We start from the raw sequence: 18,842 nt of genomic DNA, 5'->3' as shown, positions 1-18,842 counted from the left end.
GGCTTCTGCCTGGGCAGCCCTCTCTATCCGTTCCATGATGAAGTCTATGTGTCCAACTAGCCATTTTCCAAGAGGCCCTTTCTAAAATGGTAGATTCCCAAAGAGCATATAAGAGTATTTATTAGCCTTAAGTATTTATTAGATTAAGCTGCAGCTGTAAAAAGCACCAGAATCAATAGCAACTTCTTGGACCTTTGGTTTTAAGACACTTGCCTGATGGAAATCCTTGCTTAACACTGAAATGTCGGGAAGAATGAATTTTCAACTGAACTAGATATTGTTGAGGGATCCAGATTTCAAAATTCCTTTAGTCTTATGTTACATATTTTATTTCTCTTCCTCTGTGTGAGACGTAAATAAAATGATCTGAAGTTTTTTCAGTTTTGAAAACAATGTAGTTTTTTCTATTTTACTATTCCAATACCGTTACAGCTTAAGCCACAGCTTCCTAATCAAGTCTCCAAATCCTGAACCACTTCAACTGTTGAAAAAAAGTTTCATCTAATTATCTTCTTCTCCCACTTTGAATTGACCAACCACACATCTTTTTCTGGTTTCATCAAAGGAGCTGCCTGGACAAAAGCATATCCAGTTTTAAGAAGGCTTTAGTTAGCAGACTTAAAATTGACCATGCATTTTAGTTTCAGTAACTTGCAATTTCTACCTCCTTTCATAATTCACTTTAAAGAGCAAACCTTCTTTAGTGCCAAGGCTTGAAAGAAACGACCTTCCTGAACAAAATATGAAAGCTGAGAAGACATAGTTCTTTTAAGGAAACTATGAATTAAAATGACCTTGTGTTCTGAAACTTTTCTCCCACTATTTTTGATGTTTTACCTTTCCTTTCTACTCTTAGAAAGAAAGCTGAAACATCACTACCTTCTATGGACAGTAAGGCCCTTCAATAAGAGAGATGTTAATTGTCAATTCAACCGCACAGTTTCTTCTTTCTGCACTTTCTCTGCCGATTCCTTTAATAAGTCTCCTCCCCCCATAAACATATGCCTGTTTCTGAAGAAAACACCTTTAATATGTGACATTACAGGGTGATGTTCGAATCTGACCTATTTCCCTTGGGTCACAGTCAATTATTTTGAACAAACTATGAAGCAAGCCTATCCGTTCTCCCTTCCCTCTATCTTAGTCTTCCTTTCTTCTTCATTCTGGCCCGTGGAGGGCTGCCCTCTGAGGGGTTCATTGTTGAGTGGGGAGGTTGCCAGTTCAGAGGTCAGGCCCCGAAAGGGTGAGCCGCTTGGTGACGCAGAAATGGCGGACTCTGACAATACCTCGACACATGCAGAAACCGAACAATTAACTTTCATGTTCACCCCTCTCCTCCCTGACCCCAAAACTGGAGAGTTACACACACCAAGAGCACTGTGATCCCAGAACTCTTCCTCTGCTCAGCTGGTTGCAAATGCTTTTCCAGCTACTACCTGTTGACAACTATATGTTGAAATGTAAAAAGTGCAGGTGGATGATTCAGGTACGGTCGGCCAAGAATAATAACTTGAGATGTAACTAAATCAGGTACTTGTGACAAACAATTGATCTTCCACCAGATAAAAGGAAGGATGAACTCTTAGATGATTTTATAATAAAGTGTGATATTTATAATTTATTGCCCAAGCACTTGCTTTCTCTCCCAGTAGCGATTTATCTTCTCAGTGCTCAATTCAGTAAGGCATTTCAAACATGCCAAACGCAATTTTTCCTTCTCTTCCTTTATCAGAGAACTTTCACAAAAACATTAGTGTCGGCCACCTATTCCTATTCATGTACAGTCAAACTGACCTAAAATTTCATTTACACTCAGAAATATGTGACACGCTGCAGAAGGAAACAGGATCTGGGTAATGTCAAAGGTTCACTGGTGTCTGTAATTTCATAACCCTCAAAATAAGGCAAAGAAAGAATAGCAGGCAACGTTCCAAAACACCTACTGATATTTACTCATGGAAAACAAATATTCTTGAGTGGGAGCTCCAATTCCAGCACATGATCCAATTCACTAATGCATTCTCACTTCCAGCAGCTACTAACCCTACTAACGAAATCTGTTGAGAGTCAACCTCTTTTTCATGGTCTATACAGAAGTATCCTTAATCTTTCCCTTCCAAGTGCTAAATTAGAGTCTGAGTATCGACTGTACTCCTTTGTTAGGTGCTTTCAAAGGCATCTGCAATGATTTTGTTTCTTCCTGAATATTCTTTAAGAAGCCAATGCTATAATTTATTGCACATACAAGAAAAACCTGATCTTTAAAGACAGAGCCTGACATTCCCGGAGAAGGGGTGGGGATGAGCATCCGCATGTCTACCAGGCAGAGTGAGTGGGCCCAGCAGGGAGGATTTAGTGCAGGAATGAATGCCAGGCCTCCTAGATGGCTGCCCAGTAAAGCCGCGTTTAGGCTGATCCTAGCCCTGGCGCTGGAAGTGGCCTTAAAATCTGTTACTTCCTTATCATCTCCATGTCTTAGTTACAGGACAAAAAGGGGTAATTAATCCGAGTGCAGCAAACAACAGAGATGGGCGTGGGAAAGAGAAAAGAATTTTGAAGAAGTGTAAATAAACTTTCTGCCCTTGTACTTTTACAGTAAACTAGATGATTTACAGCCCCTCCCAGGGGCCAGACTTTTTGAGTGTCTCAAAGGGCCAGTGGCACGCACCACAATGCAGTCAAAAGAATTTGGAGCATCGGTTGTTTCCTGGTTGCTGGTCCACTTACTGCAATTCAAACTTTCCTTGCCAAATCAGGGTCAACCAATCAACACAGAACTGCTTATCGCCCATGCAGGTGGGGAGAGAGGCCTGGAACTCAAATACCCATTCACCAGAGCAACCTCATCTCTCAAGCAGGAAGCACCCTCCTGAAAACAGGGCTAACTGCAGCATATTTTGCAATCACTTGCCAACGTGTTGAGTATCCTCATAACATGTCTCTACATTTTTAGGTTTTCTTAAAAAGTGTCGATTGCCATTATAATTAAAACAACAACCATAAAAGAAGAGATTAATAAAGTCACACTAGAACCATAGCTGCTCTATGAAATTCTTCCACTACTCTGTCCCTGGAGTCCCAGGATCCGATTGGAGAGCAAGATGACAAGTACTTAGACTGATATGAGATGACCCGGTGATTTTATTCTAAGCAGCAACTTCATGCACTAATTACGGATTTGATCTTCAACATTTACACATGGTATTTTCCCCTTTAGGGCCAAATGAGATTGTCAGTATTTTCTAGGGAAAAATACCAAGTATATGTCACACTTATTTTAGCAAATGAGGTGCAATAAAAAGTAAGAAATAATGATTAAAAGTACAAAATAATCTTTTAATAACATATGGCCATGAAAACAATGTAAATGTGTTGAAATGTTTTGGTGTGATATTACAAACGTGATTTTGATCATACGCAACTGGTAACATTCTATGCAAAAGCATTAACAAGGCATAGCATAAGAAATCATTTCTTTTCTCAAAATAAGCCATTCTCAGCACACCCTCAGATGCATGCAAATATGGAAATCAGGAGTAAAAGAATGTTAAAAAAATAACTTAGGCAGACACAAAGAAAACCACCCCACCAATATATGAATGATGCATGTTTTTATGATCTTAATTACATACTTTTAAGTATTAAAAAATGGCATTGATCTCACAGTTTACTTCACAATATCCAAATCTTCAAACCTGCTGGAAGAAGTCCACAACGCAGCCCAGACAATTGCCTCCATTGCACTCATGCAGTTACCTGATAATAAAAAATCTTAGTTATTTCTTTTTCTCGGTTTATTTAAAGGCTGCCAATTATAAAATATATTCCAATTAGGAGAAGTTGGATAGAGATTGAACAGGATGTTTGCTACCAAAATTTCATCATTTATGCCTATAAGAGATCAAATCAGATCTACCCCAAGCAAACAATTTTTTTTTTGAAAAATGAGATGCACAAGCTCTTTACTTCTGATGCCAAGTCAGTGGTTCAGACTTTCATTCCACTAGAAGGAAAACTGACTGCTCTAGAGCAGTAGATAAACAGAAGCTATGTCAGTGATGTCATGCACACCTTTGACTACAAAGGCCGGTGCATCTGAGAAGGCCATACTCAAGTTCCTGTGTGTTGCGACATAACTGAGCCGTTTATTCTGTTCTGGAGAACACCTGCAACAGCGTGGAACCCCCTGGGGCTACAGGACTTTGAAGAGGGGACCTATAATATTAAGAATTGCATCATCTTCCTATCTTAAAGGAAGACGGTGTTTCCTGGGCTTCAAGACTACGACTTGTCATGACCACCGAGGTGAGGCCTGGGCTTGCGAGCACCGCAGACTCTGGTTCTGTTCTAATAGTGCTGACTAAGCTCTGTGATCAAATAAAGATGGCTATTTACTAAAATAAGCCTTTCTTTTCTAAACACCGACATTGTATCTAAGCATTTTAATAAAGACTTAAACTTCAAGCCAGCAGTCTCACAGGGGCAAACAACACAAACAAATCAGAAGGTATTCCTGATCCCAAGATGTACCTTCTGCCTTGGTATAGAGTCAGTTCTTCTTGGAGGATGGTTGCTCTCTTCTGCAGAAAGTTAACCTAGAAAAGACACCTTGTATTAGAAGAGGTGAATGTGGCCTGGATGTCAGTGTTGCGCAGATGGTCTGGTAGGATTTTATCTAAAGTTGGACAATTCCCTAGATAAGCCTCAGAAGATCTGCTGAAATGTCAATGTTGTGTTTTTACATTTGATCAGGTCCCACTCCTACTGAAAGTCCATCAGAGACTACAGAATAAAATCCAAACTCCTTGTTGGGAGGCCATTTTGATCTGGCCCCAGCCTGCCTCTACAGCTTCATCTCATCACCCCCTCCGCACCAGCACCACCCCACACCATGTCTTCCACCCCTCTGTTGCCCTTTGGCTCATGGATTTTCCCTGTTTGCAAAGCTAGGCTCACTAACTCCTATTCATCCTCTAAGATTCAGTTCAATCCTCACCTCCTCTATTGAAGTCTTCGACTCCTCCCCAGCTGCCCATCCCCTCTCACCCCCAGGCAGAGTCAGTGGCTCCCTCCTCTGTATACTTGTTCTCAGCCACCAGCACTCCCCACACTGTCTTGTGGTTATTTGTTTTCCTATCTCTCCCCTAACCAAGAGACCTTCTGGGCAGGGATGCTGGTTATTCGTCTGTGTCCCCAGTGCCATTTACAAGGCTGGGCATGTAGCTCATAGTCACTAGATGCTGAATGAACGAATGAGTAAAGAGAAAATTACTGCTTTCTGGAAACCGCAATCTATCCTGGGGATTCCCTGAGGTTGGAGAGACAATGTTTCCTAGTGGAAAGAGCCTGAGCTTTGTCTGGAGTCAGGCCAAGCAGGGTTCAGTTCCTGTCTTGGCTTTTACTGCTGCAGGAAAGTTCCTTAAGCTTTTGTTGTCTCATCTGTGAAATGGGGGTAATGACAGCTACTCCCCAAGGTTATGAGGATGATGTGAATGATTGATAGAAACCACCTAGTGCTGAGCTCAGAGCAGGGGTGACCCCAGAACCCCCATTCGTGGGGAGCTGGGGGATGGAAGAAACCGGCTTGTTAGCAGATTTGCTCAAATCAAACCTTTAAAAATGGGGTTGGATTATTCTGAAGTGTGAATTTTCATAATATTAAGGCTACCTATGTCAGGCATAAATTCAAAAGCACCTTCCACCACCAAATAAGAATGATTTTTGGATAATGCATACTAGGGCTTAATGTAATCAAGAGTCAGTGGTATTTGATCGTTTCAGAATTGTTTACTCTTGCCGCTTTGGTCTGAACTGAAACCATGGCAACGGGTGATTCTGAAACATAGTTATGCAAGAGAGTACAGCTGGCAGAATATAAAATGTGCTTGAAAGAGAAGAAAGCACACTCTTTCTAAAAGGGTGCATATCAAAATGTCCCCTCACTTTTGCTTATTTGTAATATCACCCTGGTCTTAATTTTACCCAATTGCTCAAATGACCCATAGGAAAATCAATAATTTGACAGATGCAAGGATTACACTGGTTGAACCTCCCTTCACCCCACCAAGCTCTGCAATAGGAATTCCGACAATTTTCAAAAAACACAGACACCTGTGCTTTCAAACTAAATTTGCTCCCTGTACAGCCTGTGACTAGTCGATGCAGCTGCCAATTCTGCGGCACCGGTGCAGCTGGCAGCACTCTCCGGGTCAACAACCAGTTTTCGGGGGCTGAAGTGGCTTTTATTACAGTGAAATGATATGAATGATAACAGAAGCCCTGCAGGTGGGTATCAGGTTTCCGATTTTTTCTCCCTAAAAAAACCTCCTCTGAAGGTGCCAAGTGCCACATAGCTGACCCTACGGAGGCTTTCCTGCTAAGTTAATGGATAAAACACACCTTGAAGAGAGCTTTTCATGTAAATAAAGATTACTTAACCCTTTCAGCGTTAACACTCTACTCTAGCACTTATTTTTATATGCGCCAGAGAGGATAGCTAAACTTCTTCTTAGCCTACAGAAGCAACAACAAACAGTAATATCAGGATTGACATCATAAAAATTTCATTTTTAGGTAAGAGACTTTTCACTGAGGAAAATATATAAAGAACAGCTAAAATTTGCTCCATGTTTTGTCTTATATATTATAAGTAGTTCATGTGAGTATCACCAAACTATATCATTTATTTTATGTGTAAAAATATTTAATGAGCACCTACTATGTGCGAAGCTCTGTTCTAGAGGGTAAAGAAATCCTTTCCCTGGTGGAACTTTTGCAGAAAAAAGAATGTTTTAAATTTTTAACTGTATTAGGAATGGGAATATTAGAGTAAAAAATTTATTAGACCAATGATACAGAAAACCTTCAAACAACACAGAAGTATATATGAAAAACTCATGTCAGAATTTTAAAATAAGTATCTAAATTTAAAGCATTGCTATTTCTCATGTTATATTTTGTGAATAATACTAAGAATTCTAGATTTTGGCAAGAAATATTTAATCTAATTGTCTGCATACACTGACATTATTTTTCCTTGAATTTAAAATGTTTTGCTATCCCAAACAAAAACACCAGAATAAATGCTTCTAACTTAACCGTGTTTTCAACCTTTTCGTGCTTTAACATGGTGAAAAATTAGCAATGTGCCTGGTAATGACATTTTGGGCCTGATACCAAGAATAAAGGGGTGAGGCTGTATGGGAATGTTGACTGTAAAAGGAAAAAAGCTACCATGCTGAACTTCTCAATTTCATGGGTGTTTTTAAGGAAATCTTATCAAGGAAATGAATTCTTAGAACATAAGAAAAATAATTCTAAAGGAGAATGTTCATCATGGGTGGTGGGCCATGCTGCAGCATCACATTGATTGCCAGCACCAATTCAGAATTGAACTTATTTGCAAGTCTCCTTTTCATGCACATCACCTAATTCTTTGGAAAATGCCCGACTCTAGGAATTACCTGGGATTTCAGGGAAGAAATGGTGTCTTCAAGTTCTTGTCTTAGTGATGCTGGCATCAGCCCTTTGAATTTAGTTTCATATTCCTGTCGTATGTAAGTTATCTGAAACAGAAAGCAAATGAAAGCTTATCTTTTCTACCATGGAAGTGAATGCTTTGAATTGAAGAAATCCCAGAATAATATCTATTCATCACAAAGAATCAATTGTTACACGTGGCCAGAAACCACATGATAAAGATGAAATAAGAAAAAGAACTTCAAACTGAAAAAGTCTCCTGGCTTGACCTTGTGACTCTGGGAGAGACCGTCCCTGTGACTTTACTCTAAGATCCTTGTTAATCCAATTTTCAGCATCTCATAAATACGGAAAATACACGTTCTTTCCTCTCCACTCTTGATGTGCCACCTGTTTCCTTTTCTCCATCAGGATAGGGACATAGCAGGTTGTGATTTGAGGACAATGCATGGTGCATCCTTGATTTGATTAAAGCATGTCCTGAACTGGCTGAACCCTGAACCTGGGGTATGCGAGAGATTCCCTGTGACTATGAAGGCAGGAAGGCAGGGGCATCTGCCCAGCTGTGTCTCCAAGCCTCCTCAACACAGGTAGATGAGCGTGCCCGTGTCATAGTGAGCTTCCCTGGTTCACGGGTTTCCCTCTGCCTCCTGAACAGGATGTGCTCAGAACTGATGGCACTGGGCTACTCGAGGAAGGGTTGATAGCTCGCTGCATTCATCTCTTGAAAAGCTAAAGGCAGAAGTGAGGGAGGTGGAAGAATATGACTGAGCAGGACGAAGTGCATGAGTGTGAACACAAGTATCATTTTGTATGTGTTGGTGACTTTTTCCAGCTATATTTCTACATTTTTCCTAATCAGAGATGTGATGGAATGAATTACTTTACAAATCTGTTGCCTGTGTCATATGCGACAGCTGAATATTAAAACTGAATTGCACTGTATCCCATAAATGATTCATTTGATGTAACTGGAAATAGGGTAATAGATTATGACAATGTGTGCCACTGAGTGCAGTTAGACAGCCCTTGGATTTACTGAAGAAAATGTAAAATTACTAGCCTTTAAGCTCCAACTTCTCTTATATTAAACTGACTTAAGGAAGAAATGTGTTCTAATAAATCATTTCATTATCTACTAAAATCCCATGGCAACTGTTTTAGAATATAAGTTCTCAATTTTTGGCAAAGTTTTTTTTTTTTTTTTTTTTTAAAGATATGCTCTAATCTTATAATCTATCCCTAAAGGAAAGGAAGAAACAATGAAAAATTCTCTCTCCCACTGAAGCAAAATCTTTGTGGATCAAATATTTGTTGGTGCTCATATATGCTGATTTTTTCCCCACTTTCTCTTCTTGGATTCCAAAAGTTACATCTGCCAGGGGGCTCAAATGAAATGTAAATGAAAAGCAAAATACATGCTACAGACACCAGACTCTAAGGGCAACATTTACTGAGGGTTCACAGGCCACAGTGACTTTTTTCTGCCCCTAACACTGGCTTTGAAATTTTGAGCTGCTGTCTTCAGAAAGGACTCCTGTTTGCTTTATTTCTTGCATTCTTGTCTCTTTAGAATGCCCACTGACTGGTTATTTGAAAGATAACTTGGCTGGGTATAAAATTTCTTTGCTCACACTTTCTCTCAGAACTTTGGAGACTTTTCCCCCAATACCTTCTGGCATAAAGTATTGCTAAGGTGAGGGCTGAAACTGGTCTGATTTTTTTTTTTTTTCCATTTCAAATGTTAACTTTTTCTGCTTAGATGCTTATATTATTTCTTTTTCCTTAATTCAGTAACTTTACTGGGATATGTATTGATGTTAATAACAATTTTCCCAACACACAATGTGTGTGCCTATTCATCTTTAGATTCAAGTATTCGAAGAAAAGTTTCATCTGTTAGAAGAATTATTTATATTCTTGTATTAGGCTTCAAATAAGATTTTGGGGTTATATTTGTTCTTTACTCATTTTCAGGAATGAAAGAGCATGTTTTGGCTCTTCTTTTACAATCTTCCAAAATTACAGTTTTCTCTACTATTATTTTTACTTTTTTATCATTTCATGTCTATTTTATATCTTTCATTTCATTTTGTGTGTTCCCTCTAGACTTATAACATATTTTCTTGGATGTTTTCAGTTATGATTTTACTATTTTTGTTTCTCCTAACAGGTTTCAATTTCTGCAATCTTTTCATTTTTGTCTACCATTTTTCTTAAGCTCTGAGAGATCACCTTTCATCTGTCTGTTGACTTATATCATCTTTAAACATACTCCTCTTTCTTCTTCTTCTCTATCCTCCTTTTTTTCCTTGAGAGAAAGCAAGAGATACATCACTGTGTATTGTAAATGCTTTGACACTGTGGAGAACTGTTTGTTATAAAGAACCGTAATTTGTGTGAACCTTCCCTCTGTTTCTTGAGTAATTTCTCATTTGATATATGTTCATTATTTGCTTTTTTGCTTACATTCTCTCTTCCCCTTTCTCTCCCTCTTTTGTTCCCTCTTTTAAGCTACAAAGATCTTATGCTAGTTCCTTTTTTAAAGAATAAATTTTATTTTTGAATGGAACCAGGTATTTGTTGGGGAGAGCAGGCTGGAGCAGGCCATGGCTATGAATTGATTTTGTTGTCTTCAAGATCTTTTGGCCAAATCTATTATTTCATTTGTTCTGGGGCCCATCACCCCTCAGTTTCCAAGTACTCTGGAGGTCACGGCCAAGCACACAAGCTCTTCAGTTTAATGCTCATGGCTTCTCCAAGATCCTCTTGCCCCCAGCTTTATGCCTGATGGTCTCCCTCACCAGGAAGCTGAGCCACAGACAGCAGAAAATGGTGTGTCAGCAAGGTTGCTATTTGATCACCATTATCCCTTCTGCCACTTTTTATTCAGTATGCTACATTATACAACTTGTATTGAGGATTCATGCAGTTCTACTTCCTGTCTGCTCCTTTCTTCTTTGTTTTTATGATTTCAGTAAATCTTGAGTAAAATTAAAATGAGCCCCTGGCACATCTGAAATCACCTCACCAATGAGTAAGACTGGAAAATATTACCATCCTGAATCTTTAAACCCAAATCCTGAATTTAAAAATCATTACATCAAAGAGAATCCTGTTACTTGAATAAAGTCATGGAAAATTTTAACCAATGTGTTTTACTCTATATGTGAAGTTAAAATATTAATAATGGCAAACATTTATTGAGCACTTTCTATATCCCAGATAAAATTCTAAATTTTTTACATGCATTTAATCCTTCCAATGACCCAATGACACAGGTGTGTTTATTATCTGCCTTTTAAGGGTAAAGTAACTGTGAAAGATAAGCACAGAGAGGTAAGTCATGATTCAAATTCAAGTAGTCTGACTTTCAAGTATGTATGCTACGGTCCCCTGTACCTCATACAACTCTTCCAAATGTTATAATGTTTCTTACAACCCAAAAGGAAAAGGATCTCGCAGACACAACTGGTTAGAGTAGTTTTGTCCATCACACACTAGAGGTCTCCTGGCATATAGGGGACGGGAAACGGGCATGAGAAGCACTGCTACTCTCCTTCCAGATATCCACCAAGTTTGTGCTCTGTTCTTTTAAAAATGACAACATTAACAACAACAATGACAACGTCAATTGGTTCCAGAGCATTCTCTATGCTTTCTCACTGGTTTAAAAATTTTAATTAAGGACTTATATATAAGCCTAATAAAAAAGTCTATCCAAATACAATGCACACACTGATCTAAAATAAGAGTTCCACAAATTCTTCCAATAAGTACCCATTTTAAAATCCACCAAGTGAAGGATATACTCAATTTATCACGTGGCAAGATGATAAAGAGGAAGGAAAGAATTAACTTACATTCCTTCAGGTGACTCTTGACTTCTGCTGTTTTCTATCCCACCTCTAACTCAGGATGTGTTTGAGGAGACATAATGAGGGAGTGACAAATATATCTATAGGTTAATCACAAACTATTACTGCTCAATATGCCGTGTCCCCTGTCTTCTTTCTGCTTTCCCACATTTCCCTAGTGGTTGACTATGAAATAATTGGACTCACAACAGACCAAGGAGAAACAAGAGGAAATTAAATTGATCTAAACAAAGGGTTTGATGGGCATACAATTCCTCTTATTACGTAGGAAGATGCAAAACATATACATAAATGTATTTTATTATTAGATTTGAACATTAAATTTCATTAGGGTATAGTATCCAATTTTATCAGTGACTTGTGTTTGTTAAATACAAAAGTATTCAAAGGCAGTTCTGGCTTGAGCATTTTTGGAAAAGGGTTTCCAGGATGCGGCTGCCTAACATCCAACTCACCTATCCATTCCCACCACCCTCAAAAAACTGCATAATGATCTGCTCTCCCAGATTCCTCAGCAACATCACACTACAGAGACATAAGCCACCCTTCTCTCCACCTGCTTACCACTTCTCTCCACTTTTCCTCATATTACTTCCTTTAGCACAGTGGAATTAGGAAACACAAGACATCAGGAGAAACAATGATATTTTTGTAACATACCAAGGCCCCTGGGAGCTGAGTAGAAATGGTGTATTTATAACATGGTACCCATGTGATCAAAGTCAAGGCTTTCTCCAAAGGGGAAGCCTAGATAGCTGTGCTCTGCTTCATGGCGAGAAACTGTCCACCTTTCCCCCAAAGGCACGGCATAGGCGATATGTCCTCCAATTTTAAAAACAGACAGTGAAGATGAAGAGCATCTATAACTAGAGTTTAGTGTTCGAATTAAGCAAACCATACCATGGGTAATCAGACAAATATTCACTTGCATAAATGGGAGTCTACAAAGAAACTGTCATTGACTTGAACCAGGAAGATCTCTAGAAATAAAAATTTAAATCGATGCCAAAAAAAGTGAACCTTGGAAATTTATAATTTCATCAAAAATACGGGAGGGAGAACTGAAATATATTTAGCGATGTTTTTATTTGAAAAACACAATAACTATGTCAATTAGCCATGTCAGTATTATCAAAACTATTTCAATATGTCAACCACCTGTTGTATAACTTAAAAAATCAAGAAGAAACTGTGCAACTTTGTACAAACAACTTAGGGACAGTGCCTCAAACACAAGTTATTATATTTCAAGCTTCAACGTACCTAACATCGAATTCACTTTTGAAGAGCTAAGACAAGGGGAGGCCACTTATAGAATTGCTACTGGTCCATCTTGTGATGGCTTTTACACTTTAAAGAATAGTCATTTATTATTGTATAGTTGACTCTCATTATTCGAAGTAGTTATGTTCTATGATGCATCATGAACTCTGAATTAGCGAATACTGAACTATTGCTCCTAGCGGAACTACAGAGTGAGGTTCCTGCTGGTCACAGCCCTTCCCCAACCCATCAATACATAACCTTGCTTTATGTGTGCTTTTGATGAGAGACACCCTGTATCTTTTTCTTTCTCCTTAAATTGCATACAATGATTATCTAGGAAGTTCTTTGTTTCAATAGCCTTTTAGAAGCTGCCTCCATTTAACCTCATTTAGAAACAATATCATTGCCTTCTAAACATTTTAGAGGCAATATTTAAAGAAAACCTCAGAACATAAATTTAAGCAAGTTTAAATTGGGGAGGGGTGTAACTGGAGCTGGTGGGCAACAGCACTGCAGCTCATGCCTGAAAGAAGCTTCTCTAACACAGGAGTTCTCTCCATAAGGCATATCACAGTCTTCTTGTACTTAGGAAACTAGACAGCACTTCAGCACTACGCTTGGGGGCCGTTTCAAACAGTGAAATCACCAACAGAAAGCACAAACATGCGTCAACCGTGGCACTAAATATACCACAGAAGGACACTGGTTTATGGTACGAGAGCTGAAACAAGAAGGCAGGTATCACCTTGTTCCATCTCAGAAGGGAACGAGCGTGTCAGCCAGTTCAAATATTTTGCTGCTTTGTGTCCGTAAATGATCGTGAAACTACCCCAGATATTGATTTAGGGGTCATAAATAAATTTTAGTGAGTAGGCAAATTCACAAATATGGAATCTGTGAATAATGAGTATCAACTGTGTTTTGCAGTAAGGGTGAAGCAGTTCAGGAAAACAAGTGTGCCCAGTATTACTTTACAAAGTCCAACCAAACACTTTTAGGGTCAGTTCAGCAGAGGAAAAAGGGAACTAAGTTAGAATCCTACTGATGTTACTAACTCTCCAGCCTCTCCCCATCCCTCCATAGCCACTGGGACCACCCCAGTCCAAAACTGTCTTCACCTTGCCCTGGACCCTGCACAGTGGTATGTCGGTTTTGCTTTTTGAAGCAAACTTTTTTTTTTTTGACTCAACCTTCAAAACCAAAATCGAAATCCTTTACGTGACCAATGAAATCCAGCACAGTCCAGCCTCTATTTACCCCCACCCCAAGGAGATCCCCCTGGCTTCCAGAACACCAGACATGTTACCTTTCTTTCCATTTGCTCACCAAATGCCCCATGCTTTTTCTCATAGCAGGGCATTTACAGGCACTGAAATCCCTTCCCAACAACCCCCTTTGCTACCTCCTTGGGGCAATTCCTGTGCCTCTTTAGAGCCTGCCCTTCCTTTAGTTCCCAACTCGCCCATCCCTTCCTCAGGGCCAAGGTTCAGCTGCTGGGCACTTGCACTGCTACGCTGTGTGCTTACTGTCAACTCCTGCGCCATACAGGTCTTTAGATATTTTTGGTGCACCCTCATGACACGTCTGTCATACTCTCCACAACACGAGGTTCCTCTCTGTTAGAGCACCCACCTCAGCCAGAAATTATGTCAAGTCGAACCACATGATATTGCAATATTTGGATTTTCTCAGACCATTCCCCACAACTCCAGCCCACATGTTGGGGAAGCAGGATCTCAGCTCAAAATTATCTCCCCATTCAGCCTGGATTTCTACCAGTTAGAAACATATGGGAGAGTTAAGGGACATTATCAGATATTTCTGCTCAATGTGGATGAGTTCATTCAGAATCCTGTCCTTTCAACACCTGGCTTGGCTGAATGTCACAAAGCATGGAGTTGATGGCGGGTAAGTTGGAAGGGGTGGGGGGAGAGCAAGAGGTAACCTTGGAGTGTGGTGTTCACCTGAGGGAGGTGGCCTGACAGTGAGCAGACAGCACTGAAAAGACACTGGGCTTCTAAAGAGTGGTGAAGAGCAGGTAAGAGGTGGAGGGAGGAGGACAGAAAGCGCAGTTTTCTGGGAGGGACTTGTGACTAACGCAAACACAAGCATGGAGGACGTTTCTGAGGGATGAGTCTTTGTGCAGTGAAAAGTTTTTGTGTGGGCTTTTGAGGAAAGTGAATATTTAAAACTTATGTTTGATACAGAATTCCAGTGTGGTTTGAAGAAATAGAATCAAAGAAGTAGTAGCAAAAGATGGCAGAAATTATTTCTGCCCTAGTGCAGTTGAGAAAAAATGCACTCCATTCTTCTAAGAAATTCCATTTTTATTGGGGTTAAGGAATAATGTGTTGCCACAGCAACTGCCAAAACTAATGTGTTTTAAGAGTGGTGCTCTGCAGCATAGCTTGTGTGCTTTGATTCTAAAATATAAAGTGAAAATGTAAAAATAACCATGATTTTCTTAGCAACCTTTGAAATGCTCATTTTCCCTTTTTCTTCAGTGTGGCTTTATCTTTGGTTCTTTATTCTAACTGGTGTCCTCTCAAACTGGGTACGCAGCGCAACGGGTGTCCTCTGTTCCCCGCTCACGGAACCAGTTTCCCCCAAAAGGAGGTCTAGACTATTCCATAATGGGCCTGGGCCTCTAAGGAAAGGGGGTGGCTGGTGGGAAGCAGCTGCAGATCTCTAGGGTAGCATAAACCAGTTTCTGGGAAAGGTAATATTTTAGGAAGAAGAAACAGTTTTATGGGACTAGAGAAAATCGGGCATCAGAATGAAGAGAATGGCACAAACTAAGCACTTTAATTAGGGTTGGATGCTCTAAATCCAGCTCCATGTAGTTTAAAAGATTCCCCAACACAGAAAGGAAACCTTGTCTCTAATGAGGATTAACACCCAGAGGAAAGGTGGGAAGTGTGTAAGATGGAGTGCCAGTTTGGATGTGTTATATTCCCCAAACGCCATGTTCTTTGATGCAATCTTGTGGGGGCAGATGTATTTGTGTTGATTAGGTTGGAACCTATTGATTCAATGTTTCCATGGAGATGTGACTTGGTCAACTGTGGGTGAGACCTTTCATTGGATTATTTCCATGGAGGTGTTGCCCCACCCATTTAGGGTGGGTCTTAATTGGATCACTGGAGTACTTTAAATAGAGCCACACAGGCCCAGAGCAGCTGCAGCCAAGAGACACACAGAAGAACACAGAGGAGCTGAGAGTAGAACACAACCTGGGATCAGCAAATACTAGCCACGTGCCTTCCCAGCTAACAGGTTTTCCGGATATCATTGGCTTTCCTTTGGTGAGGGTACACCTGTGGTGGTGCCTTCATTTGGATATTTTCATGGCCTTAAGACTGTAACTTTGTAACCGCCTTTATAAGAGCCAATCCATTTCTGGTATTTTGCATAACGGGAGCATTAGCAAAGTAGAACAGATGGTCAAAGGCCAGAAATTTACCTAAATTTGTTCATGAATCAAAGATTTAAATATCTAATAAGATTGAAGTTGTGCTATAAAATAACATGTGAATACTAAAATTTTGGACAGTTTTTTGCATATAAGTCATATGTTTTACCTGCTAATGGAGATGAAAAAGTTAAAACCATGTTACAGAAAAAAAAGTGGCCTTAGCAGGTACTCCTTTAGTGTGCAGTTGTGGTTTTTGCCCTTCAGCGTTCATTTACTAGTCTTCTGGTGACTGGAAAGCACTAATTCCCCCACTCTCTGTCTCACCAAGGGTCATGGGTAGAGTAGATGACAGATGCCCAGGCTAATCCCCACACAACATTCCCTGGTGCCTGGGTTATTGGTCCAAGTCCGCTAACCAGAATCACTAAGAGTCAAGAGATGTAGACCCTCATTCACTGGACTTCACCCCTGGGATGTCATTTCTGGAGTTCTCACAATCATCTTGGTACCACAGAGTACAAGCAGGTCTGAGAGAGAGTGGGGCCAATCTGAAGGAAGCAAACTTAGAAAAGGAGAGACAGGAACTGGGCCCTGTATCAAGCGGCACCTCATTTTTCAGTTTGGGTTGGATTTTCTGTCACTTGCAACCCAAAGAGTCCTAACCAAAAAAAACATAGAACAAACAAAATATTATCTTGCATTTGTGTCTGTTACATCTATTAGAACAGAGGTCAGCAAACTTCAGCCCATGGACCAAATTTTGCTGCTGCCTATTTTGTTTTGTTTTCAAATTTTTATTATGGTAACAGACATACAATGCAAAATTTTCCATTTTTAAACCACTTTCATTTGTACAATCCAGTGATATTAATTACAGTCACAATTTCGTGCTGTCCTCACCAACATCCATTACCAAAACTTTTTAACCCAAATAAACTCTGCATTCATTAAGCAAAAATTCCCCTTGCCCTCCTCCCTTGCCCTACTTCTGGTCACCTGTAATCTATTCTCTGTCTCTATGAATTTGTTTATTCTATGTATTTCAAATAAGTGAAATCATATAATATCTGTCCTTTTGGGTCTGGCTTATTTCACTCAAAATGATGTCTTCAAGGTTCATCCATGTCATAGCATGTATCAGAACATCACTTCTTTTTATGGCTCAATAATATTCTATCATATGCACATACTACATTTTGTTTATCCATTCATCTGCTGATGGACACTTGGGTTGTTTCCATCTTTCAGCTGTTGTGAATAAGGCTGCCATGAACATTGGTGTATAAATACCTGTTTGAATCCCTGTTTTCAATTCTTTGGGTATATACCTAAAAGTGGAATTGCCGAGACATATGGTAATTCTGTGTTTCACCAAACTTTTTCACAGCAGTGCTGCCTGTTTTTTGCAGATAAAGTTTTATTGGAACACAGCCATGCTCATTGGTTTACATATTGTCTATGGCTGCTTTTGCACGACAATGACAGAGCTGAATAGTTGTAACAGAGACCGTATGGCCAGCAGAGCCTAAACCATTTGCTATCTGGCCCTTTACAGCAAGCTGGCCGACCTCTGCACTAGACCGTGAGCTCCACAAGGTAAGGATGTGTTAGTGTTGCTCGCTCTTTCAGCTCCAGTATTGAGCACGGGGCCTGGCATGTGATAGCAGCTCAATAAATATTTGCTGAGTGAATGAATGAACCCAAGCTTCAGAGCAAACAACTGTTGGTGTTAAATCAGTCTTTGTCTTAAGATGACAGGATCTCAGAATGTCTAGGGCAAACTAATCCCAGAAACCTTTCCCTAAATACAAAGGGCAGATTGTCATCACAGTATTGCAGTTCTTAATCAGTACTGGGGATATTAATAAGTACGCCTAGCTTCAAAGCTGAGAAAGTCACAGGCAAACACCAGGGCCTAAAGGGCTGCTGAGATCAAAAGGGATCCTAGAGATTCATCCCCAAGGAGGGGAGTTTGTTTCATCCACGCTTTGTTCCCTCCTCTATGTTTCTTTGCCTTTTCTCACAACCAGATTTTTTATAGGGTTGCTATATTTAATGACCCATGCATCTCTTTCTTCTGAAATTAAATGCCAGCTCTTTTCTCCCTGGAATATAGATAGGTTTTTCTTCCTAAGAATTACATTACTAATATCTTTCTTCACTTAGGTTGATACATACTATGAACCTTCAAAGAAAGGTTGATATGGGTCTTATGTTTGATGATTATGCTCAGCACCATGACTAGAGGCACGGAACGAGAGAGGAGGACAGGGAAAGCCTGGGGAGGTCCATGTGGAAGAACATGGCCACGTGGAGAGCCAAGCTTCTATGAATTAGTGGGAAGCAACCTCTCTACTTTGCTAGGTATGTCTCTGAAAGGGTTTGGAGAAAATAAAACCTGAGGCCAGGTATAATGGGTTGACGGTGGCTCCCCAAAAGATATGCCCACCTTAATTAAGTTAAAGATCTCAAGATGAGAGCATCCTGGATTAGGGATGGCCCTGAATCCAGTGACAAGCCTTCCTTAGAAGGAAAGAAAAGGGAAGAAGACACACAGAGGAGAAGGTGACATGAAGATGGAGGCAGAGATTGAAGTGATGCGTCTGCAAGCGGAGAGACGACAATAACTGCCAGCAGGCAGCAGAAGTCAGGAGAGAGGCATGGAACAGATTCTCCCTCAGACTTTCCAGAAGGAACCCACCCTGCCAACACCTTGATCTCAGACTTCTGGCCCTCAGAACTGGGGAAGAATCATTTCTATTGCTTTAAGCCACCCGGTTCGAGGTAATTTAAGGCAGACCTAG

The 18,842-nt window shown here is 40.1% G+C and overlaps 1 protein-coding gene across 2 annotated transcripts in view; it reads right to left on the bottom strand.

Annotated features, from left to right (window-relative positions):
* Positions 1–3,315: 3,315 nt before the first annotated feature.
* Positions 3,316–18,842, bottom strand: part of CEP112 (centrosomal protein 112) — a 560,812-nt gene continuing 545,285 nt past the window's right edge. For both annotated transcript variants that reach the window (XM_037809125.1, XM_037809126.1), the window contains 3 exons: positions 7,464–7,565; positions 4,531–4,595; positions 3,316–3,756 (listed from right to left, as the gene is read on the bottom strand). In XM_037809125.1, coding sequence (XP_037665053.1) covers positions 3,753–3,756; positions 4,531–4,595; positions 7,464–7,565 — 171 coding nt within the window. In that variant the 3' untranslated portion in view covers positions 3,316–3,752. The remainder of the gene's footprint in view (positions 3,757–4,530; positions 4,596–7,463; positions 7,566–18,842) is intronic.

The sequence above is a fragment of the Choloepus didactylus genome, chromosome 18, assembly GCF_015220235.1.
Source record: "Choloepus didactylus isolate mChoDid1 chromosome 18, mChoDid1.pri, whole genome shotgun sequence".
Classification (NCBI taxonomy): domain Eukaryota; kingdom Metazoa; phylum Chordata; class Mammalia; order Pilosa; family Megalonychidae; genus Choloepus; species Choloepus didactylus.
The sequence above is the reverse complement of the archived record's forward strand: the minus strand, read 5'-3'. Positions and strand labels throughout refer to the sequence as shown.